Source organism: Scyliorhinus torazame, chromosome 3 (assembly GCF_047496885.1).
Source record: "Scyliorhinus torazame isolate Kashiwa2021f chromosome 3, sScyTor2.1, whole genome shotgun sequence".
In the NCBI taxonomy this organism is placed as follows: Eukaryota; Metazoa; Chordata; class Chondrichthyes; order Carcharhiniformes; family Scyliorhinidae; genus Scyliorhinus; species Scyliorhinus torazame.
This window is the reverse complement of record NC_092709.1, coordinates 29,815,277-29,838,693: the sequence shown is the minus strand read 5'-3', so window position 1 is coordinate 29,838,693 and position 23,417 is coordinate 29,815,277. Positions and strand designations below refer to the sequence as shown.

Here is a 23,417-nt window from a genome sequence, read left to right as displayed (position 1 = left end):
AGCTTTTACTGCAGATACAGGCCCCTGCACTTCCAGGTCAGAGGCCGCACATGCGCACGGTGGCGGCCTCCAGCGGCCGCGCTGTGCTCCATGGTGGACTCAGACCGCGGAGCTGGACATTAAAAATAGACACCCCCCCACCCCGATGGGTCGCACGCCCGACCTTGACCACCGCCCAAACATTGCCTGACCGCGTATAAGGTCCCCGGACAGAGTCCGCATCCACCACGCTAGTATTCCGACCAGCAGGACCATATTAGATCCACGCCGTCAGGATTTCGGCTGGTCTGGGGTGGAGAATGGTGGGGCGGGCCACCAGCAATGGCCGGAGGTAGGTGCTTTACGGCGCGGTGTACTCTCCAAGTATGCCGCTTTTCGGGGCCTGGGAAATTGACTCCGGTCCCGATTTCATGCACCGAATTGGAGTCTCTGCCCCGGTGCCGACTGCGATTTCGGCATCGGGGTGCGGAAAATCCTGGTCATGACCTAGAAGGGGCCGGGCGAGGGTGGAGTGGGAACTGGATGTTTGGGGGGGTGGAGGTGAGTGCAGCTGAACAGTCAAACTCAGGATGACCATATAATTTGGGGGGTTTGGATGGCCAAGAGAGGCATCACCTTGCTGATGGCATGTCTGTCCCCTGTCTCTCCCTCCACACAGAAATGGAATTTGGAACTCAACCTGCCGTATTAGCTATACCTGGTCGCTGCCGCTGTCCCGGATGCATGGTGGCGAGAGTGCCAGGGCCAGCCCAGGGAAGAACCTGCACGACAGCCTGCCCCAGAACAGCAGGGGCCAGCTGGTGAGGCTCAGAAGCCGGCCGACCATCAGGCCGATGAGGAAGTACAAAGGCAGTGCCACCTCAGGCCACACTTCTACCGTCAGCGTTCGTCCTTCAAGGAGCTCCTGGATCGCCTTCTACTCCATCTCACTAGGGAGACCGTACTCCACTTGTGCCAGACGGTGGTGGACCTGGCACTGCACGGGCTAGGAGGAGGACACATGCTCCCAGTGGCTGTCAAGTCAATCTCTGTGCCTCTGGCTTGTTCCAGGGCTCGAGTGGGGACATGAGCAGGATTTCGCAAATGCCCGCGCACAGCTGCATCTGAGATGTCACGGATGCTCTATGCGTCCAGCCAGCTACTGCATCCCCTTTATCCTGGACCAGGCCCACCAGGATGCATGGGCAGCAGGATTTGCTGTCATCGCTGGCACGCCCCAGGTACAGGGGGATATTATTGGCACGTCGCCCTCGGAGCACTGGCGATGCCCTGCATTAACAGGAAGGCATTCCACTTCCCCCTGAGCGTGCAGTTTGTGTGCGATCACCAGCTGCACATCGTGCACAATACCCAGGTAGCGTGCACGGCACATACATCCTGGCTCACTCGGAGATTCCTGACACCTTTGAGGCAATCCCTTGGATCAGGGGTTGGCGAGTGGGTGACGAGGCCTAGTTGCTGAGGTCATGGCTGATGAAGACCGATGTGAAAAGGCGGTATAACGACGTTCACTCATCAACCAGGAGCGTCATCGACCGGTATATTAAGCTTTCGCTGCCTGGACCACTCTAGTGGGGCTCTCACATACAGGCCCAAGAGGGCTGCGCGTATCGTGGTGGCCTACTGCGTCCTGCACAACATTGTGCAGGAGCGGGGCGACGTGCTGGAGGAGGGGGAAGATCGACAGGCCTAGCCTGTCGAGGAGGATGAGGATGGTATCCAGGATGAGCCACGTGAGGACCCGGAGCTGGCTCGACAAGCCGTGGAGTGGGTCCTTCAGGGCCATCGAACCAGGGAGAACTTGATCAATTCCCGATTCGCCAACTAGGAGGCCAAAATACCCGCAGCCATGGTTACCCTCCCCACTTCCCCCTTAGCCTTTCATCCCACTTCCCCTTTAGCCTTTCATCTCACTTCCCCTTTAGCCTTTCACCTCACTTCCCCTTTAGCCTTTCACCTCACTTCCCCTTTAGGCTTTCACCCCTAACCATGACCACAGCTCCCCATTCCGAGCGTCATCTCAGCATCACTTTAAAAAAACAAAAATTTAGAGTACCCAATTATTTTTTTCCAATTAAGGGGCAATTTAGCGTAGCCAATCCACCTGCCCTGCACATCTTTGGGTTGTGGGGGTGAGACCCACGCAGACACGGGGAGAATGTGCAAACTCTACATGGACAGTGACCCAGGGCCGGGATTCGAACCAGGGTCCTCGGCGCTGTGAGGCTGCAGTGCTAACCACTGCGCCGCCGTGCCGCCACTCATCTCAGCATCACACCGGGGTTTTGGGCCTCGGTTGGCAGTGTCAGCAGGTCTTGTTTGTGGGACGGGGGATGATGACGACTCGCTGTGAGTTGAGCTCTGGTGCTCCTCATCATGTGACGAAGTCTGACTCCTGTCTTTTACATAACATACCACTGTCTGCCCCAATGATCCCCGGTTGTATGATGGGGACTCCTTCTCATGGGCCACACTATTTTTGGGAAGGAGGGGCTGGGCGAGATGGAGCAATGGGCTGCAATGAGAATCTGGGGTGAGTGGAGGACTTAAAAGCTGCTCCAATCAGGCTCACAATTGGAATCCCAACCCTAGCGAATCACACACCTGGGGAACCAGGACTAAGCACGATGCACATGGGCAAGAATGCTGGCCAATTTGTATGGATAAAATCTCGTCTTCCTGGCGCTACTAGCAGCAGCGCAAAAATGTTACGATTCTCCACTGGCGGGAGATCTTCATCTGTGAAATGGACAATCCTACCCAGAAGAGTGGCTAGAAACCAACGCAGGAGAGTACTGAACACAGACTAATGCAAGCCAAAGTACAGGCAGTCGTCGACTTTCTGACATGCGAGTTATGACAAAGTCATTTTCGAGTTGCAATGTTTATGAATTGGCATCGTGTTCGAGTTTGCAATGTTAGTTTTGACTTTATGATGCCATGCCAATGAGCAAGTTCAAACCTTGATACGCATGCATCAACGTTCTGCGTTGCTCACCTGATTCAAGGTGCTCAGTTGCTGTTCTGGCATGTTCTTTGTGAATCTGTTTCCAAACTTTTTCTTCAAATTTTTGTAATTGATTGAGTACAAAATTATGCGTTATTTTGGTGAAAAGAAGTTGTCAGCCCTTGGTTCAGGAACTAATCCCTGATTTATAGCACTGTCCTTGTGAGAAAATCAATTCTGACTTGCAATCTTTTGACTTAAGATGCATTTTTCTGGAAACAATAGTGTCTCAAGTGCAAGGACTGCCTGTAGATGCAAAATTGCAGTCTGAATGTGTGGAAAAGATAATCATCGTGGGTTAAATCACTAAAAGAAAGATGTTGCATTTTTCATTTTTTAACTCCGATCTTTTCTTCATGCTCAGCCTCAAAGGCCAATCCTATAAAGTGAGCTTTTTCTTCTTGAAAACTGGAATGCAACTTTATGCATGCAATATCTACTGATGTAGTGAGGCCAGAGGCCAAACTTGAATCCACGTCATTGTCTTTCAGTTACTGGATATGTCAAGAGCCCTCTTGTGATTTCTTAGACCTTCAAGAATGTTAGAACAGGCAGCTACTGCTTAGTTAATGACCTAAACACAAATCTATTAATAAATAGATTAAGCAAAGACAAATTACAACTTTACCATTATATGATGAACATGCGAACATCAAAAACAAATTAACACTCCTAAAATAAAACTGGGCTTCTCTTTTGCCAAAAACTTTATATAGGATTTGGATTCTTACTTGCAAGGAGCTTCCAGATATCCCTTAGTCCTGTTATTTTTGGAATATACTCCCTTGTATCTAACCCAGGTACCCCTTGAAGTTAACCAGAACAAAGAATTTTGATACATGTAACCCCCAATAATTGCATCATCTCTAATTTCCTCAGAGGAAATTGCCTGCTTCTAGCTTTGGGAAGGACTGAAATGTTTCCCTTTGAATGCAAATCTTCTTTTGCACATCCCCAAATGAAAGATCAGAGCAGAACTGTTGCAAACTTACTTTCAGCTCTACTGAAATCCATAGAAAATTGGCAATCTTGCAGTGCACCCTCGGAATTCTAAGGTGTTCAGCAGAAGGTTGAGCACTCCTCAGTGACTCATTCACTACCTTTACCAAAACCTGTAGAATAGCAACATTGACTGCATCACTCTGCTACTCCACTGCCACTTTTGCCAATTCTGTAACCTTGTCACCAAGTAAATGTACTGCAGTGCAGGAAAGTCCCAGAACCCAGAAAATGCCTTGCTGGGTTTCATAATGCTTGGATTCATGAACTGCTGCCATTGTTGCTGAAGCTACTCCCTTGTTTATAGGAGGCTAGTGCCCTTCCAAACACTTTTAAAAATGGTTAAAATCAAATCACTGCACAAAGGCATCTGCTCACATGTGCACTGCAAAATCATTGTTAATGTCTTGTCAATTACATTATTGTGGTAAAGGGAAACAAGTGATGGATGTTAATTGGCCTTGAGCACATATAACTAGGGGATAGGTGGGACACTGGGTTGAGAGGGAAGAGAACTGTAAGAGCTCTCAATTTTTAAGAAATGCTGTGTCTTGGTTTCGGCTTCACCAACTGTCTTTGATCCAGTAGCTCCCATGTCCGTCCTCAGCAGTTGTTATGAAATATTAACCAAATTTTTTATCTTTAAATGAATTGACAGAGATGGTCTCCATATTGGAATGCCATGTAAGGGATATTGCCAGATGCAGTGTGGTATATTGAACATACTTCATTTGCGGCAAAGGATCAGAGTTATGTCCTTATACAACTGAAGCAATTTGCCCTTTGGACTCCCTGAATCATGAGAATAGCTTTTAGGAATAAACGCCTGTTCACCACCCCCAGACAACAATTCACAATGTACTGTATGCCTTTAACTTTCTCGTTACCCTAGACTGGCATAACCATTGAGCCCTAATCAATGATTAGGAATTAAATTTAGAAATCATTGACCCCAGGTTGTAGAAGCAGAATGTCTCTGTTTGAATGGAGACATAATATTTTCCAAACTCGAAACCCATGTGAATACTCAACAGGTCCCTCTCAGCCACGTGCTGGACTGATCAGACAGAAGAGCCAATCGATACTCTGTTGGGCAAAATCGAACTCTGTGATGAATACAAACGCTAATTTCCTTTACTTATCTAAAGCCCTGTCACTTTACATTTGGCTTGCAGTGTAAACATTGGATTTTTCATAGTTTGGTGGAAGAATAAATGGACTAAACTTAGGGGAAATATTGTTTTATTTCCTATTTTGTGAATCTTGGTTTCAATTGTCGAAATTATAGAAGGAAGCCGGACATCTCCCATGATGGGGTAAAATCTGGGGGTCCAGCAGTCTCCCTGGGCTACTTCCACATACAATATATCCTGGTTGTTTACTGCAGAGGAATGCCGGTGGCCACCTGTCTGCCTGTCAAGCCCTTCCTCTCAACCTGACAAAACATTGTCGCATAGGATCGGGAAACAGTTTTTAAATCCACAACAAATGAAATCTCATTCCCCAATTTTAATATCCATTCTTTGAGCTTGTGTATATTTGGTGAAACAGTACACTTCAAATCCTTGGTTAACAAAATGCTTGTGTTGCTGGGTGTTGCACATTTACCCCATGAACTTGTTACTTACAATAATTACCTTTTTGTCTTATGTATCTTATCTTTGTAATTTGACAGATGTGTGTAAAGTGTACTCTGAACAAAGGGCAATTCGAGTCAAACGGGTAGTGGATAAGAAAAGATTGTGAGTACGTTAAAATACTAATGCTAATAATACTAATGCTAATATTAAAATTAATACTAATTTAAAGGACAGCTTGCAATTTGGACAGCTATATATTGACTGCAATTGACCCTCATGAGAGTACTGTAATGTCACATTGTCACTGTTCAACCATTTTTGGTTTTCCATTAAAATGTGATTATCACCAGTTGTAATGCCATGAACATAATGTTCTCCAAACGTTCAGTATTTGAGTTAAACTTTAAATTTAATGAGGAAAAATAGCTTCTGGCAAGGAATTAATTTTTGAGAATTTTTTCCTGTCAATTTGTTGCCTGAACATTGAACAGAGACCCAGGCCAGAATTCTCCGGCCCTTCCCGCCAGCTAGGATCCTCCAGTCCCGCTTAAGTCAATGGACGCTTGAATGGCTCACCGCATCTGCCATGGGGAGATCCGCTACAGCAGGGCCGGAAAACTCTGGCCCAAACTAAATGTTACTCCACACAGGGTGAGTAAGAGGGAGGGAGAGAGGGAAAATTTGGAGAGCACGTCACCACTGACTATCCCTCGCATTCTTGACCAGCAAAACATCGTCTGCAGAGGGCACCCAATTAGCACTAAAACTTCATGCTGAGGTTGTGTGTACTATAATAGCCATTACAGCAATTTTAACACATCACCACCCCCCCTCCGTCCAAAATCATGGTTGAATTTGCGTCGCGTGAGATGTGAACATTTAAAAAATCTCATTCAACCTCACCTGGCCTCCAAAACAGCCCACTCCCATCTCTAACAGAGCTGGGTAAGTGGGTGAGCCACCAGCCCATTCCCAGGGCTGGTTAGTTCAGTTGGTTAATCAACTAGCATGTGGATCAGATTAATGCAAGCAGCATGGGGTTCAATTCTCATCCCGGCTGATGTAGATTTGGGGCCCTGCCTCCTTACCCTATCCGTGGCAAAAACAAAAACCATAGCACCTTGCTGTGGTTCGACAAAGAACTGGAGAAAATTTAAAGCTAACTTGTCCATGATACCTCTGTTGCAAGTTCACCACTAATTTGTCATAGTCTTATCGTTAGAAATTGTGCTGCATTTGAAGAGATATCAGCTCGATTGGGCCAATTTCAATACAGATAGAATTGAAATTGGGGTGGCACGGTGGCGCAGTGGTTAGCACTGCTGCCTCCCTGCGCCGAGAACCAGGGTTCGATCCCGGGCCACTGTCCATGTGGAGTTTGCACATTCTCCCCGTGGGTCTCACCCAAAGGTGTGCAGGGTAGGCCACGATAAGTTGCCCCTTAATTGGAAAAAAAGATAATTGGGTACTTTAAATTTTTTAAAAAAAAAGAATTGTTGTAATTGTGCCCCTGGGTGTTCAGTTCGTTTGGAACCAAATGCAAAATTCATACGAAATACCATTATATGGTCATGTTAATGCCTTTTGGGCGAATAGTTGTGGTGATTTGCTGCTCTGTGAGATTTTGTAATTATTGTAAAGGTGGGTAGCACTGTTGCTTCACAGCTCCAGGGTCCCAGGTTCAATCCCCGGCTTGGGTCACTGTCTGTGTGGAGTCTGCACGTTCTCCCCGTGTCTGCGTGGGTTTCCTCCGGGTGCTCCGGTTTCCTCCCACAAGTCCTGAAAGACGTGCTATGAGGCGAATTGGATATTCTGAATTCTCCATCCATGTTCCCGAACAGGTGCCGGGACGTGGCGACTAGGGGCTATTCACAGTAACTTCATTGCAGTGTTAATGTAAGCCTACTTGTGACAACAAAGATTATTATTATTAAAGTAATTCTCTGTTTTTCGTCTGTGTCTATTTTCTTTCTTTTTGACATGATTTTTTAAAATTAAAAAAAACCAGAAGGTATATTAAACTGTTCCAGGTACTTTTATATTTTATATCTTTGCCTGAATTTGGTTTACAGTTGAGGTGGTCCATTTGAGGCCATGGCCAGTGTTTCTAAAGTATTCCCGTGATTTCCACAACATGCTTATCAAGTTTTGAAGCGGTTGCTGTGGTTAAGATCTAGTTTCAGCTGAATATTTAGCTGCACACATTAACATTTGTCTGTTATTTGTTTGTTACAAGCTGCACCAGGATAGACAAACAAGAGGATAGTGTGGCCATTAGAAATCCAGAGAATGAGTATTTTATATGTAACGGAGGGAACAAATGAAAGTGACATCCTGAAAAATAAGTCAAGAAATCTCCTGAAGGAAGGCATGGATTTGCAAGTGGCTAAAAAGTGTAATACAGAAATAGAATGTGAACAGCAGAAACAAATTAAATGAAATAATAAATCAAGTTAAAATGTACACAACTGCACAGATGGCTCATTTGCTCCAGTAGTTTGAAGCAGAGCCACACATTAATAATTGCTTTTCAGTTATCACTTATTTTATAACATGAGAGTGAAGATAGCCTCTGAGGTACAGGAAAATTAAAGCTGTCATGATTAAATGAGATAAATTGTGTATATTTATGGGAATATTAATATTATTTTAGCTTTGACCCTCCGAAGAAAGTTATGATCTTGTAAAGCAGGAAATTTAAGGTTACGTAAATCTAATCTGTTGTTGCACAAGGTTCTGACGGACTTATTTTTCATAGGTCAAGACTTGAACCTGAACAGCATAGCAACAGGACGTTGGTATCATCTTCCGGGAGTATTCCTTCCATCAAGCCTGAAAATTCAGAGGAGCTAGTCGTAAAAGATGAAAGCAATGGTTTGTAACAGTAAATGTGGCGAACTGCATGCAATTGTTTGTGATGAAAGAAAGGCCTTGTTATTTTCCGAAGTAATGTTTTCATCTGTTCCCATAGTTCTTTCCTGAAACAGGTCACGAGCTTGTCATCAGAGGCATACAGCTTGAGGGGCGCCACTCAGTCAAGCATGGCTGACCAGAGTGTCTCGTGCTCTTACCGCATGTTGGAAGAATTTGCAGGTTGATACCTGACCTTTTGGGCCATGTTATAAATGCACCTTCTTTTGCCATCAAGTCCTAGGGTGGCACTGACGCTACTCACTGTGCCACAATACACCTTGTATTAATAGTTACTGGTAGAAAATGGACACAAGCAACGTTGGAAGCTTGAAGTACCAAAGGACGGACTTTAATAATAATTAATAATTTAAAAAATAATCTTTTATTGTCACAAGTAGCCTTACATTAACACTGCAATGAAGTTACTGTGAAAAGCCCCTAGTCACCACATTCCAGCGCCTGTTCGGGTAATGAGCTGGTACGGGAATTGAATGCTGCTGGCCTTCTTCTGCATTGCAAACCAGCTGTCTAGTCCACTGAGCTAAACCAGCTCTATTTTATATTTACCAAATAGAACGTAGCTAAAACTAGTAGAATCGTAAACTTTATCTTTATTATTTGTATGGTGTATGGCATTTAAAGATGTTGTAAAATACTATGCAGCACAAAGAGAAATTAGAGAAAAGAAATTTAAAAAAAGAAGTGCTATAATTACTAATTGTCCACTTTTTCATGAATAAGTGAAGGATGGTCACGACCTACACAAAATGTGAGTTCAGTTTTACACTCATAGCTAATGTCCATTTAGTGTTTAGCCAGGGCTGGTTTAGCTCAGTTGGATGGGCAGCTGGTTTATTATGCAGAGTGAGGCCAACAGCACGGGTTTCATTCCCATACCAGCTGAGGTTATTCATGAAAGCCCAGCCTTCCCAACCTTGCCCATCACCTGAGGTGTGGTGATCCTCAGGTTATATCACCACCAATCAGCTCCCCCCCCTCAAAGGGAAAGCAGCCTATCGCTCCCTCTGGTGACTTTACTTACTACTTTAGTGGTTAGCTGACATTTAACTTGTGCAATTAATTTGAGAATTTTAATCATTTTAATTCAGCTCTGAGATATCTAGGGTGGGGGTACTTTAACCTGAAAGAGAGACCATGCGGGTGAACTGAACTGATTTGTCTGTTTGGATGAGGCTTATTTTCCTTCGCTAATCTTTGATCTCCTTGAAGCTAGCAAGGTAATGTTGGAAGTACACTAATTTATGTTGGCTAATGTAGATAGGTCTGGCAAAATAAACTTCCTCCAGCAATTCAGTTGCTTGATAGGCAAGTTTATGTCATCTTCATGGAATTTCATTCCAGTTTATCCAATTAAATTGGTGTAGCATTGTGGAATCTAAAACTGTCTGCCATGACATCAATCTTAAAATTCCAGGTGTACTTGCTGTTTAATAGCAGAGGTACAGGGTCAATCTTATAGACCAACTCCATGACCATTGGTGACAGCAGCTGCTAATTCCAGTTAGATCAGAAAACAGAATATTCAATGCCAGCCTTCTGTCAAAATAACACTTTATTGGACCCCTATTTAAGTAAACTAAACAGGTCTTAGGATGGACTGATTCCGGTGGGAAAGCAAAACAATCAGTAGGCCAAGATGATCAGATAGTATCCATTTTATTAAGAAGTAAAGACTAACCACTGGATTGATTGAAGAGAGAACGAGGGGAGCAAGGTAAAACAACTTTGGTTTTCAATGGATATATCTAACTGAAGGAATGCAGGTGACAAGGTTCACAGATTTGGAGGAATGAGAGTGGCCATTCGATGAAACTTTATTTCAGCACAGGAAGTAGGAACGGCTTTTGGGATGGTGCATTTGACGCTCCAAAGGAAATATTAAGGTGACCAGGCCTTGGTGGTCCTGATGAAATCAAGTGTTTGGAAGCTAGAAGAGAGGGAAAATCAATCCACCGGTTGAAGAGCTATCCAAAAGTTCAAGATGTTCGAAGAGTCTCTCGAAATAGGGAACAATAATTGAGCCCTGGGTTTTGTAGAGATTGGGGAGTTGTTGAGTGAATAGAAATGTTTGCCATCTAAAGGGAATCTGAGTTGCTTGAAGGCAACATTAACAAAGGAAATTTGGAAGTTTTTTGAGCTCAGGGAATAATTCGACCCAAAATGTCAGTAATTAAAGATGGAGTAGGACAGATTGAAGAAACAACAGCAATTTGCTGGGAAACATGTATGTCCTAAGTGATGAGAACACTTGAGACTGTCCTCCAGTTCAGCGATCATTTTAATGGAGATAAAAAGATTTATATTGGTTATCATAATAATGTGAACAACTAAAGTATGGACAAGGTTTGAGAAAGTGAACTTTGAACTTGAATATTCAGGAAACACTGGTTAGAAATGCTTATTAAGTAGAATGCCCGTTATATACACTAAAGAGTTACGTAGAATTTATAGCACAGGAACATGCCATTCAGACAGGTTAATAATGATGTTTATGCTCCACATAAGCTTACTTCATCTCAACCTGATGCCATTCTGTTTGTTTTTCCCCTCATTTGCTCATCCAAGTTCCCCTTCAATTCCTTAATGGTTCGTTAAAGTGCATTTGTGAAAAGATTGTATAACGTCAGTTTTAAATTTACTGTTCACAGATAAAGCTTTTCCAGAGGTACAGGATAACATGGGTCTTTGGGAGGATTCAAAAGAAGATGAGCTTTCACCGGAAGAAATTCAAATGGTAAATTCCATTCTTAAAACGTAATTAAGTACTAATATACTTGAACTAAGTCCTTAACATGTTCATCAGATATTTGTTTTAGAATTATTTCAGTTGTGGGGTGCAATTCTCCCAAAAGGTTTCTAAGTGTGGTCTCCGGTGGTACGATTCCCATTGGGTGAATTGGCATGATCCGGATTGCAAACCGCCCACACTTTCTTTTGGATGGGTGTGAGTTTTGCACTGGCACTGAGGTGGGGGCCTGAACACCTCGGCAAACCTGGCTTCACAGAGACCTTTTGTAAAGGGCGCCCCAATCTCCGAATCAGCTTAAAGACCCCCCATCGACATCGCGACCCCCTGCAGATAAGGGGAACACCCCCAACCCTTACCCCCGGAGGGGCCACCCTCCCCCAACACCATCGCCATGTAGCCATTAGGGTGACCACCAGTCCCCTCTCCCCACCCCCAAGGATCGCGAGCATTATTCTCTTTCTCTCTCTCCACTCCCTCCATCTCCCTCCCAAAGGATCGCTGGAATCATACCACCCACCCCAAGGATCGCTGGCATCATTCCCCTCTCCCCAAGGGTTACTGGCACCATTTTAACCCCCCCCCACCCCAAACAATTGTTGGCATCTATCATACTTCATTAAGAACAGAAAATACTGGATGTACTCAACAGCTCAGGCAACATTTGAGCACAGGGAAGCGATTCGTCAGTTCTGGAACATTCACTCTACTCCTCCCTCCATTGATGCTGCCAGACCTGCTAAAGATATCCAATGTTTTTTGGTTACGTTTCACATTTCCAATATCCACAGTATTTTGATTTTGCAATAACCTGTTTTACTTTTGCATTGTGTAGTTGCGTGGCTGGTTGGCATTTCTTTTGTTGTCTTCTTCACACACACAGCTAAAAGCTGGGATGGGATGGAAGCATTAAGCTTTGAACTCAATGTCTTCAAGGAATATCATAGCTGCAATATGGAATCTAAGATTAGGCAGTAGAAAAAATGACACAATTCTCCAAAAAAATGACTGTCACTTTGGACAGGTTTGGCGGGGTGATTCCCCCCGGGTGTTTGGGTGTGATCCAGATCGCTATTCACCCCCACTTAGTCTTTTTTTTGGAGCTTGGAAAGACTCTCACTGAATCATCCCACATTTAGAATTTTTTCTGCAGTGGGGAACTAAAGACAGCAAGGGCATGATCCAGGTTGTGTCAGGCACATCATGCCTGGTGCATCGTGCCTGCCACAAATCCCGTTTTGACCTCTCCTGATATTCACCCGACATGCTGGTATCGGCGCCAGGTGGTAGGAAATTTGTGCCCAATAAAGATCCGATTCATTATTTATCTACACTATTTATATCAATAAGATGTCGCATTTTACAGACACATTTTTTTAATGCTTAGGTTGTAAGCAATGCTAATAAATTCTATTGACCACTGATTTTGTATCATGGCAATTTATGTCAGAAATGAGAAAAAAGTGCTGAATGAATTTGTGTATGGTGAAGGGTTCGTCATAATGAAGGTTTCTTTTCCAAGTAGTCAGAATTGGATTAGTTGGTTTCAGAAATGCATCTTCTGGGTAGGACTTCAAATAGTGAAATGAAATGAATCAAAGTACACTTTGAAAGTCATAACAGATGAAATGATAAAAGAAAGAACCTGTATTTACATATCACCTTTCACAACATCCTTGAAAAGCATTCCTCAGCCAAAACTGCTTTTGAAGTGCGGTCACTTTTGCAACGTAGGGAAACATAGCAAGGTCCTAAAATAAAAGTGAGATAAATGACCAAATAATGTGCGTCATGATGTTAATTGAGATAAAAGTGTTCTCAAGAATGTCAGGTGCACCCCATTGCTCCTTTTCCAATAGAGCTGTGAAATCATATATTTATCTGGGAGGGAAAGTAGTATCTCAATTCAATGTTTCACCTGGTGAACTATACTTTGGCACTGCCATTCTCCCTCAGTGCTGCCCAAAACGTTGGCTCACCTATGTGCAAGTGTATTCAAATCCCGAGAGTGGGACTTAAATCTACCACCTGCACCTAATACGTAGGTTCGTAGATACATTTAAGGGATAACATGGAAAACACATGGGGGAGAAAAGTATAGAAGGATATGCTGAAAGGGAGGAGATGAATAAGAGTGGAATTAAGGAGGCTTGTGTGGAGTATAAGCGCTGGCGTCAAACAAATAAGCTCTTTTTATTCTAGAAATCTTGTGAGTACAATTAAACGTATAATATAAAATTAAATTAAATAGTGGAGAAAACATGATAGTTGCAAAGAAATGTAGCTTTATTTAAATGAGCTAAAATAATAGTTATCAATTTTGTCTTTACCGAGCTTGGCCGTTGTTAAGTAGCCACAAGCCTGATTTGTGCTCTTATTCCAAAGTTATGAGATTTCACCCTGATTTTATTTGGATGGTGTAAGATGTTCAGGCAAACCGCTTCCTTGCTGTACTGAATGCAGCAGGATCTGCCAACCCTCCAGGCCTCCGCTAACATTTCCAGGAGTTAAAGGCTACTCCTGGGCCCAGTGCAATTAACCAGGGAAGACAAAAAAGAGGGGAGTTTTTAAAAAATGTTACATTTGTTTTCTTTGAATACTTTCATTTATTAGTTATGAAATGTGTTGCCAGTTAGAGAAGAGGACTATATGATTCATAGTCAAGAACCATCCAGTCAAATATATTCCAAGCGCCTGTTCACTTTGGAATTGGTGTGGGAAGACCATGGGCACGAGGGTCGGGCCGTGTGACAGCCAATGTCAGGAGCGAGGGGGTAGAGTGGTTGGAGGTGAGAGGTCACGTAATACAGCCTCCAGGAATGTACAAAACATTGTTGGAGACTGCAATTGCAACTGTGGGTACGACTTTATTTAGAAATAAGCAGATCTTTTTCAAAACCCCTTGTATGTAATTTTGAAACTAATTCAAGCTTCATGTGCCTTGAAGGAAGAAGCCAAAATATTCCATAGGAGTAAGCTGGAATGTTTTTGAATGATGAAATAATAACCTTGAATTTGATTTTGTTAAGTTGTTTGTTATTCTCTCTCATCCCAGGATTGTAATCGAGTTGTATTAATCAGTGTTCCATTTTAAGGTCTTCTAAGAATTTGGCCTTTGAGAAAATGCAGCATAAATTTTACATTTTGTTATGACCACAGCAGATGTTGATTGCTGAACAAACCAAATCTCAGAGAGAAATTTGGCTTATGAGCCATACCTTTTTTTAGTATTCCGAGAATGAGAAGAAAATGCACTGATCTCAGCAGAAAGAAGTCAAATAACACTTTTGGGATTTTAAAAAGTAAAAGGTTTATTAACAAGGGGAAAAGAAAACTTAAGGAAGCACACAAGATTACAGTTACACATTTAAAAGCAGTCTTACAAAACTTCCGCTCGAAAGACTCCCTATTTGGTCGGACCCACATGTAAGCACCTTCCAGGCAATACTCCCTTGTAGATAGAACCACAGAATCCACACAGTGCAGAAGGAGGCCATTCAGCCAATCAAGTCTGCACCAACCCTCAGAAAGAGCACCCTACCTAGGCCCACTCTCCCACCCTAACCCTATAACTTAAGTGGCAACTTAGCATGGCCAATCCACCTAATCTGCACATCTTTGGACTCTGGGAGGAAAGCGGAGCCCAGAGGAAACTCATGCAGATGCAGGGAGAACATGCAAACTCCACACAGACAGTCATCTAGGGCCAGAATTGAACCTGGGTCCCTGGTGCTGTGAGGCAGCAGTGCGAACCACTGTGCTACCATGCCGCCCATGTTTAACTACAAAAATCCAGTAGAAGCTTTAATAAAGTCATACCATACGATCTCTCAAACACCTTTCCACTCTGCTGTGGAAATTCAGGAGAAGACTGCTTTTTTCAGCCCAAGACTTTTCTCGGTTCACTGGGTGGCTGATTCAAATTTCATATCTTCTCCTAGTCCAGGGCTGTTTACAAAAATTCTTCCTCACGCAGCCAACATCTATGCTCTCCGCAGCAACTCTAAAATACCCTTTCCCCCCTTTCATCTCAGGTTCCATTGTTCACGCACCTCTTTGAAACTCAAATCCTTCCAAATATAAAATCTTTAATGTCTCTGCTTTTGGATCAGCAAAATGTAATAAAACCTCTTCTGTTTATCCATAGAACTCCTGTAAGATGCAGAAATGTTTCTTGTCACCTCCGACTTCCGTTTGATGTTCAATCAAACTCCCAACTTATCTAAAGATCCAACCTATTTACCTCAAACCCACCATAATATCTTGTTACAAAAGCAAAAACCTGACATCCTTTCATGTTTTAAACCTCCCAGACAACCTGTCTCTAGTAACCTTTTACCAGATTAATTAAATTGTTTACACTCACACACACACACCTTCTTCATAGAACAGCACAATATTCCTAAAAAATATTTTTCAAAATAACACTGATTCTCACAATTTCCAATTTTAGTTCTTGAGCCCTCTTTGTTGCAGCAACATCTACGGAATTCACTAAATAAGTCTTTAGGTATTAAACCGGAACAGAACCTGGTTTCATTCTGTTGCAACTGGGCATTAAATAGCATTGCATTAACTTTATTGGTTTCTTATGCAAAGTGTAGCTACTCTAATAAGTGCACTTTCTCTCTCCATACACAGAATCTTTCCTGCCCCTTTTCAGTTATGTGGGCAGCATATTATAATCTTACTTTTGTTTCAATTATTTATTGAATATAAAATATTCCTGTGCTTTAGCAAGATTTGTTTTCCTCCAATGATGAGAAATTGGAGTTAAAGCTATGAATTGAACTGGTTACACTGATAAAAGATGTAATATTCTGCTGAAAGGTGGAGATCACGCTAATTGTTTGAGAGCGCTCCAACGTGCCAATAGAGAAATCCATTCATTTTTCTTCACACTGAATGACATTTGACTATCAATCGACTTGAACTTTGTGATTTATGCATTCTGAATGTGCCCTAGGTTTTACGATATTTATTTTTCTCTAAGCGTGCATAACTTTATTCATAGATAAATATTAATGCATGAACTATTTGGAAGGGGTGGGAGATCAGTGATGGGGAGGGCATTTGGATTTATCCTGGCTCGTCAAGTGCTTGTACATCTCCAGTCTCAGTTTCCGAATAATGCTGTAGATGCTGAATGCTTATTGCCACGAATGGAAGAGGCTGGAAGATTCAAACATCATTCTACAATGAACATTGGCAACAAAAAACAATCCATTTGTCATTGAAAGCTCTCTGCTCACAAATTGATTTGTTTGTTTTCTTTTTTATTTGAATTTGAAAGGGATTATAAAGGAACCTGAAATGGCTCACGTTGAGGGCATTTGTTTGCTTTAATTTTGTATGATAATTAATACTGTCCTTTATTCCTGGCAGTTTGAACAGGAAAACCAGCGCCTTGTCAGTGACATGAATAGCCTGGTGGATGAAGTGAGGTAATTTTGTACTAATGTGGCACTCTTGAAAGGAAAGCATAAAAAGGAAACAATTTCAATCCAATACAGACTTTAATATAACTAATGCTTCTGTCAACTGTTTAAGGAAATCATTGCAAGTGGAGGAAAATGCTATGTCCTCCAATATTTACAGACACAAATGTTTTTTTCCAGATTTATGAATCACCTTCATTCTGAGATTGAGTAATTGCACAACTAAACACACACTCTTCCCTGTTTTAGCTTTTTGCATGTCAACATTTCCTCCGCAACGTATTTGTTACGATTCACGACTTGTAGTAATGTCGCCACCTGCTCTAGTTCAATAACTTTGCAGATGGACATCCAGTTAACAGACCCACGTTTATATCCCTCCACTATTGTTTTCACTCCTTTCCTAAAAGCAGTGACACATGAAAGTGAATACAATGAAGGGCGAGTTGCGCAACTTTGCCCTCGAGAGGGGGCGAGGGTTGTAGCAACAGGAGGAAGTCAAGGAGGAACAGAATGAAGGCTGAGATTGCAGAGGATGAGCAAGCAGCGCGAACGTTCCCACCTCACAAACGCATCAATGGCCCCAATGTCCACCTAATCCAATCTTCACAACTGCCAACTGAGTGGCCTCATACAATTTGATGGGATTGTCCTTCTCTAACTAAAAAAAATCAAAAGACATAAGAAATTTAAGAAAAAAGCTCACTACACTGAGACGCTTCATCACTCTTCATTTGACAGTTGCTTCTACTGAATATCGGTAACAAAAATCACCTTTGTCCAAAGTCCTAGTGACTGTGTTGCGTTCTCACTATAAGATACACCGCAGTGGCTATGGCAAGGGCACTGGAAGGCTGTTGACGCTTCATTGAGGACTCCTGAGGTGGCTGTGCTGGGCAACCTTGGAGCCAAAATAAAAACAAATGTATTTTATAGCCAAGAACTGAAAGTATTCAAAGAAAATACATGGAACAAGTGGTTTTGATGCACAGGGTTCAACTACAGAATAGAATATCTCAGCTTTAATAAAGCAGAAAATGCTGGACAAAGCTCGGTAGGCCCAGCAGCATCTATGCAGAGAAAAACAGAGTTATCATTTTGAGTCCAATATGACTCTTGGAACATGCAGTGTTCATTGTACTGGCCAGTCACTCCTTGGTTGACTGTATAATCTGGATAATGTGCATTTAAACCCCGCATGGTTTAGCACAGGGCTAAAGAGCTGGCTTTTAAAGCAGACCAAGGCAGGCCAGCAGCACGGCACGGTACCAGCCTCCTCGAACAGGTGCCGGAATGTGGCGACTAGGGGCTTTTCACAGTAACTTCATTTGAAGCCTACTTGTGACAATAAGCGATTTTCATTTCATTTCACATAAATCGGAGGCGGACTTCTCAATGCTGTCGACCGTTATGCAGATGATGGCGGGCTCTTGGAAATTTGTGGTTTATAGTCAGCAGTTCTCGTCGTAGGCTAGGCCCCAGAAGTCTTCCATCTCCTCTCTCTGAATCAAGGATAGGATGTGAGGTTACCCTCTATTGACATGGTTCCCGGGTGTTGGACTGGTTTATAATTCAAGCACTAGAATACACATACACACAAGTCCATGTGTAATGATGCAGGGTCACGCCTTCATGGAGGCAGCAGATTTCACAATTTCAGCTGCTATAAAGCGATTCATTAGCATTTAGGTACCATTTTTACCCTTGACCTCTACATTCCATGAATACCACCAACAAATCATAGTAAAACAAGATACATATAAGTGACAGCAGATTAATGTAGCCCCAGCAAAGTGCACTTAGCCCTCCTCGGTCTCTTTCAGCCATTCTATTACCATGGTTATATTGCCCTCACAAACCCCTCCCATTCCCTGTATACACGAGTGACCAAGCTAACACCAGACCATTACAGGCATGGCCGAGTGACTTTCACATTTTCCTCCACTCTCCTTTTCTGTGGAGATATTCTTGCCTCTGGCTCCCTTTCCATAATATCTCCCAAGCTTAGCAGAAAGCTGTTTTAATTCATCGTGGGCTGGTCCCACAAAATGTCCAGGGAATTGAGGTAGTCCAGTAGTATGGACTCTCAACCCACATTAAATAGTCCTATCCACCTCACTCGTGCTCATGAATTTCCTAGCTTTCCAATGCAGCTGTCATTCTCTGAACTTAGCGGCTGAGTGAGTGGTGCCGGATCTTCTGCAGAGATATCTTCCTCTTCCTGATCCCTCCTTCTGTTTGGAAACTGTCTGAGACCGTTCATAACCTTAGTTTCATATTTGACCCTGACATGAGCTTCCGACCACACACCCACGCCATCAATAGGACTGCCTATTCCCACCTCTGCATAACACCTGACTTCGCTCCAGCCTCTTCTCATCTGCAGCTGACCCTCATTCTACTCTCCATAGACTTGAGGTAATCCAAAACTCTGTTATCTATGTCTTTACTTGCACCAGGTCCCATTTGCCTAGCACCCATGTGCTCCGTGATCTACATAGGCTTCCAATCAAGCAATGCCTTGATTTTTAAATTCTTGTCCATGTTTTTAATATTTTCTTGGCTTCGCCCTCCCTATCTCGGTCATATTTTAAATTTGTGCTCATCAAATTCATGCATCCCCAATTTTAATTGCATCACGCATTGGTGGTTCTGTTTTCAGCTGCCTAGTCGTAAGGCCTGGAATTTTCTCCCTAAATTTCTCTGCTTCTGTCCCTCTCTTTTAAGGCGTTCCCCAAAACCTCTTTGGCAGACCATTTGACCATCTTCCCTAATATTGCCTTACGTGACTTCCTTTATAATGCTTCTGTGATGCATCCTTAGAACTTTTGTGTTTTTCGGTTAAAGGGGATTTTTCAGTTGTGGGTGCAGTTTTCTCTGCCTTCTAGAGTTTCAAAATCAGAAAGTGAAGAGAGGACCAAGGTGTAGCTTTTAGTTGCAATGGTGCTGAAAGAGATGTGTGCCGAAAGCTGCAGTCTGTGTCGTGCACACTATGTTGGATGAATTTTCAGGGAGAAGGAAAAGATGGTGAGATAGCTCAGATTCCTGCAGGAAGAAGCCATACTCCTGATGCACCCCCGCTCCTCCTGACATTTTCTTGCAGAGCGGACATGGTGTATATGGATGATTGATCTTCCGTTGTGGCTATCTGTTCCCTGTCGTTCAGTGCCAACTTGTCCTTCAAGAAAAAAGGAAATAAGTTAGTATTTGTCTGCCGAGATATTGGGAGGATGTGCATGTCAGGGTAGATTACTGTTGCTGGCGTGTGGAAAGGTGACACTGGCATGCGAAGGCAAGAAAAGTGACATAGAGGAGAGAAGCAGGTACAGAGTGAGGTACTATCTGCAGAGTAAGATGGGGTGAAAGTGTGCTGCAGAGTTTGGAGGAAAGTAGTGAGGAGCAGAGGAGGAAGACTTATGAGTGCTACGGTTACAGGCTGACAGCGGTACTGTGTAGTCAGAGGTTAGGAGCCACACCTTAACTAATTTACAGGTCCTCCTGGAAGTTTTTCTGCTTGTCATTTCAATGGTGTTTAAAATAAAGCTGATGGCAGTCACAGTGCATCTCCTGTTCCACCCCCAATTACAAAGCGCTGATTTCTTTTAACTGGTGCCAGTGACATCTCAAGTCCCGCCACACTGTTGGATAAGCTGCCAATGAAAACCATGAGTGGTGCTGCTTGTTCACTTATTTCAGGTTATGTAGCCAGGGGGACCAGTTGAGTGTGGTTTCGGAGTCCATGTGCATGGGCCCACCAACGGACCACACTAATTATTTTACCCCGTTTTCAATGAATTGTGAATTTAGGCCCAACTGAAGAACTAGAAAACATAATTCGACAAATTAACAAGTTTCAAATGAGGCCAGAGATTAGATGAATCTCTCCCCTGAGTTGTGGGTCTTTGAAGTATATTCCTAGTTAAGACAATGACACTTGTGTTTTACAGTTCCATTAACAAGCACCTAAATCTGTATCTGCTGAAGACTTAAGATTAACAGTCAGAAAGACGTGTATAGAATTAGAAGATCAAATGCTGCCCTAAACGAAATCAAACCTGCACTGCAGAAACTATAGATGTGCCTGCAGGCTGAAACTGGTCAGGGTCAAATAGCATATATTTTAATATTGGCGTAATAACTGGGAGTTTTGCAACATTTCCTTGCGATTCAGAAGAAATTTCACAGAACTTCCAACAGCTCGTGCATATTCTCAGTTACATCCCTCAGGAGAGTAAATAAGTGGTTATGAAATTCTTGATATTGTAGATGAGGCAAAATTTATGGGCTTGCGGACCTTTGACCTTTTTCATTCCATATTCATGTGTGTTCAAGGTAGCCAGTATCGTTTCGGACCATTTCCAATCTTCTTTGTCTCTTGTGCCTTCTTGCAGAGAGCTATTTTAGTTATTTACTTTATATTCTTCTGTCTACCTAAAAAGAAACCCAGCTGTTTTAAATTTAGGCGCTCTTAAGGGGTCAGAGGCAGCATAATATAATCTAGGATAAAAGGCTTTTGGGCCGTGTGTCGGGTTGGGAGTCTCAGTGTGAATGCACTGGCAGCATTTCTGTGCAGCTTGCAAGTGATTATTTTTGAAACCAGTCCTTTAGATTTGACCTGAAGCATTGTTTGTGATGTTTGTTTTCTCAGTTCTCGAGTATTGCTGCCAGTGTGTTAAATGTGAGCAGAACGGGGGCGGCACGGTGGCACAGTGGCACAGTGGTTAGCACTGCTGCCTACGGCACTGAGGACCCGGGTTCGATCCGGGTTTGCGGATTACATAAATACATAGAAGATAGGAGCAGGAGGAGGCCTTTTGGCCCTTCGAACCTACTCCGCCATTCATCACGATCATCCAACGCAATAGCCGAATCCTGCTTTCTCCCCATAGCCTTTGATCCCATTCTCCCCGAGTGCTATATCTAGCCGCCCCTTGAATATATTCAATGTTTTAGCATCAACTACTTCCTGCGGTAATGAATTCCACTGGCTCACCACTCTTTGTGTGAAGAAATGTCTCCTTATTTTTGAATATAAGAATTGGCAAGTCATGTTGCAGCTGTATAGAACCTTAGTTAGGCCACATTTGGAGTATAGTGTTCAATTCCGGTCGCCACACTACCAGAAGGATGTGGAGGCTTTAGAGAGGGTGCAGAAGAGATTTACCAGGATGTTGCCTGGTATGGAGGGTATTAGCTCTGAGGAGCGGTTGAATAAACTTGGTTTGTTCTCACTGGAACGACGGAGGTTGAAGGGTGACCTGATAGAGGTCTACAAAATTATGAGGGGCATAGACAGAGTGGATAGTCAGAGGCTTTTCCCCAGGGTAGAGGGGTCAATTACTAGGGGGCATAGGTTTAAGGTACGAGGGGCAAGGTTTAGAGTAGATGTACGAGGCAAGTTTTTTTACACAGAGGGTAGTGGGTGCCTGGAACTCGCTGCCAGAGGAGGTGGTGGAAGCAGGGACGATAGTGACATTTAAGGGGCATCTTGACAAATACATGAATAGGATGGAAATAGAGGGAAACGGACCCAGGAAGTGTAGAAGATTGTCGTTTAGTCGGGCAGCATGGTCGGCAATGGCTTGGAGGGCCGAAGGGCCTGTTCCTGTGCTGTACTTTTCTTTGTTCTTTGTTCTTATATCTGTCCGAAATGGTTTACCCTGAATCCTCAGACTGTGACCCCCTGATTCTGGACACACCCATCATTGGTAACATCCTCCCTGCATCTACCCTGTCTAGTCCCGTTAAAATTTTATAAGTCTCTATGAGTTCCCCCCTCATTCTTCTGAACTCCAGCGAGAACAATCCCAACCTAGTCAATCTCTCCTCATATAGCAGTCCCACCATCCCTGGAATCAGTCTGGTAAACCTTTGCTGCACTCCCTCGAGAGCAAGAACATCCTTCCTCAGAGAAGGAGACCAAAACTGCACACAATACTCCAGGCGTGGTCTCACCAAGGCCCTGTATAATTGCAGTTCCTGCTTCTATACTCGAAACCTCTCGCAATGAAGACCAATATACCATTATCCTTCTTTACCGCCTGTTGCACCTCATGCTTACCTTCAGCAACAGCACAAGGACACCCAGGTCCCGCTGCACACTCCCCTCTCCCAATTTACAACCATTCAGATAGTAATCTGCCTTCCTGATTTTGCTTCCAAAGTGAATAACCTCACAGTTATCCAAATTATACTGCATCTACCATTGCCCACTCACCCAACCTGTCCAGATCATGCTGTAGGATCCCTGCATCCTTGTCATAATTCACCCTTCCACCTAACTTGGTATCATCTGCAAACTTTGAGATATTATATTTTGTTCCCTCATCCAAATCATTAATATATATTCTGAATAGCTGGGGTCCAGCACCGATCCCTGTGGTACCCCACTAGTTACTGCCTGCCAATTTGAAAAGGACCCATTAATCCCTACTCTTTGTTTCCTCTCTGCCAACCAGTTTTCTATCCACCTCAATACATTTCCCCCAATCCCACGCGCTATAATTTTGCACAATAATCTCTTATGCAGGACTTTGTCAAACGCCTTCTGAAAGTCCAAATATACCACATTGACTGGCTCCTCCTTGTCAACTGCACTGGTTACATCTTTTTTCTTTTTTAAAAAATATGTTAATTCAAATTTTTCCAACAATTTTTTAACAAACAACCCCCCCCCCCCATAACGAAAAGAAGAAAGAGCACAAACACCATAA

At 43.2% G+C, this 23,417-nt stretch overlaps 1 protein-coding gene across 1 annotated transcript in view; it reads left to right on the top strand.

Moving 5' to 3' along the window:
- stx18 (syntaxin 18) overlaps positions 1 to 23,417 on the top strand; it is a 179,974-nt gene that overhangs the window by 137,060 nt on the left and 19,497 nt on the right. The window contains exons 5-8 of the mRNA XM_072495507.1: positions 5,682 to 5,748; positions 8,345 to 8,460; positions 11,169 to 11,254; positions 16,652 to 16,710. Coding sequence (XP_072351608.1) covers positions 5,682 to 5,748; positions 8,345 to 8,460; positions 11,169 to 11,254; positions 16,652 to 16,710 — 328 coding nt within the window. The remainder of the gene's footprint in view (positions 1 to 5,681; positions 5,749 to 8,344; positions 8,461 to 11,168; positions 11,255 to 16,651; positions 16,711 to 23,417) is intronic.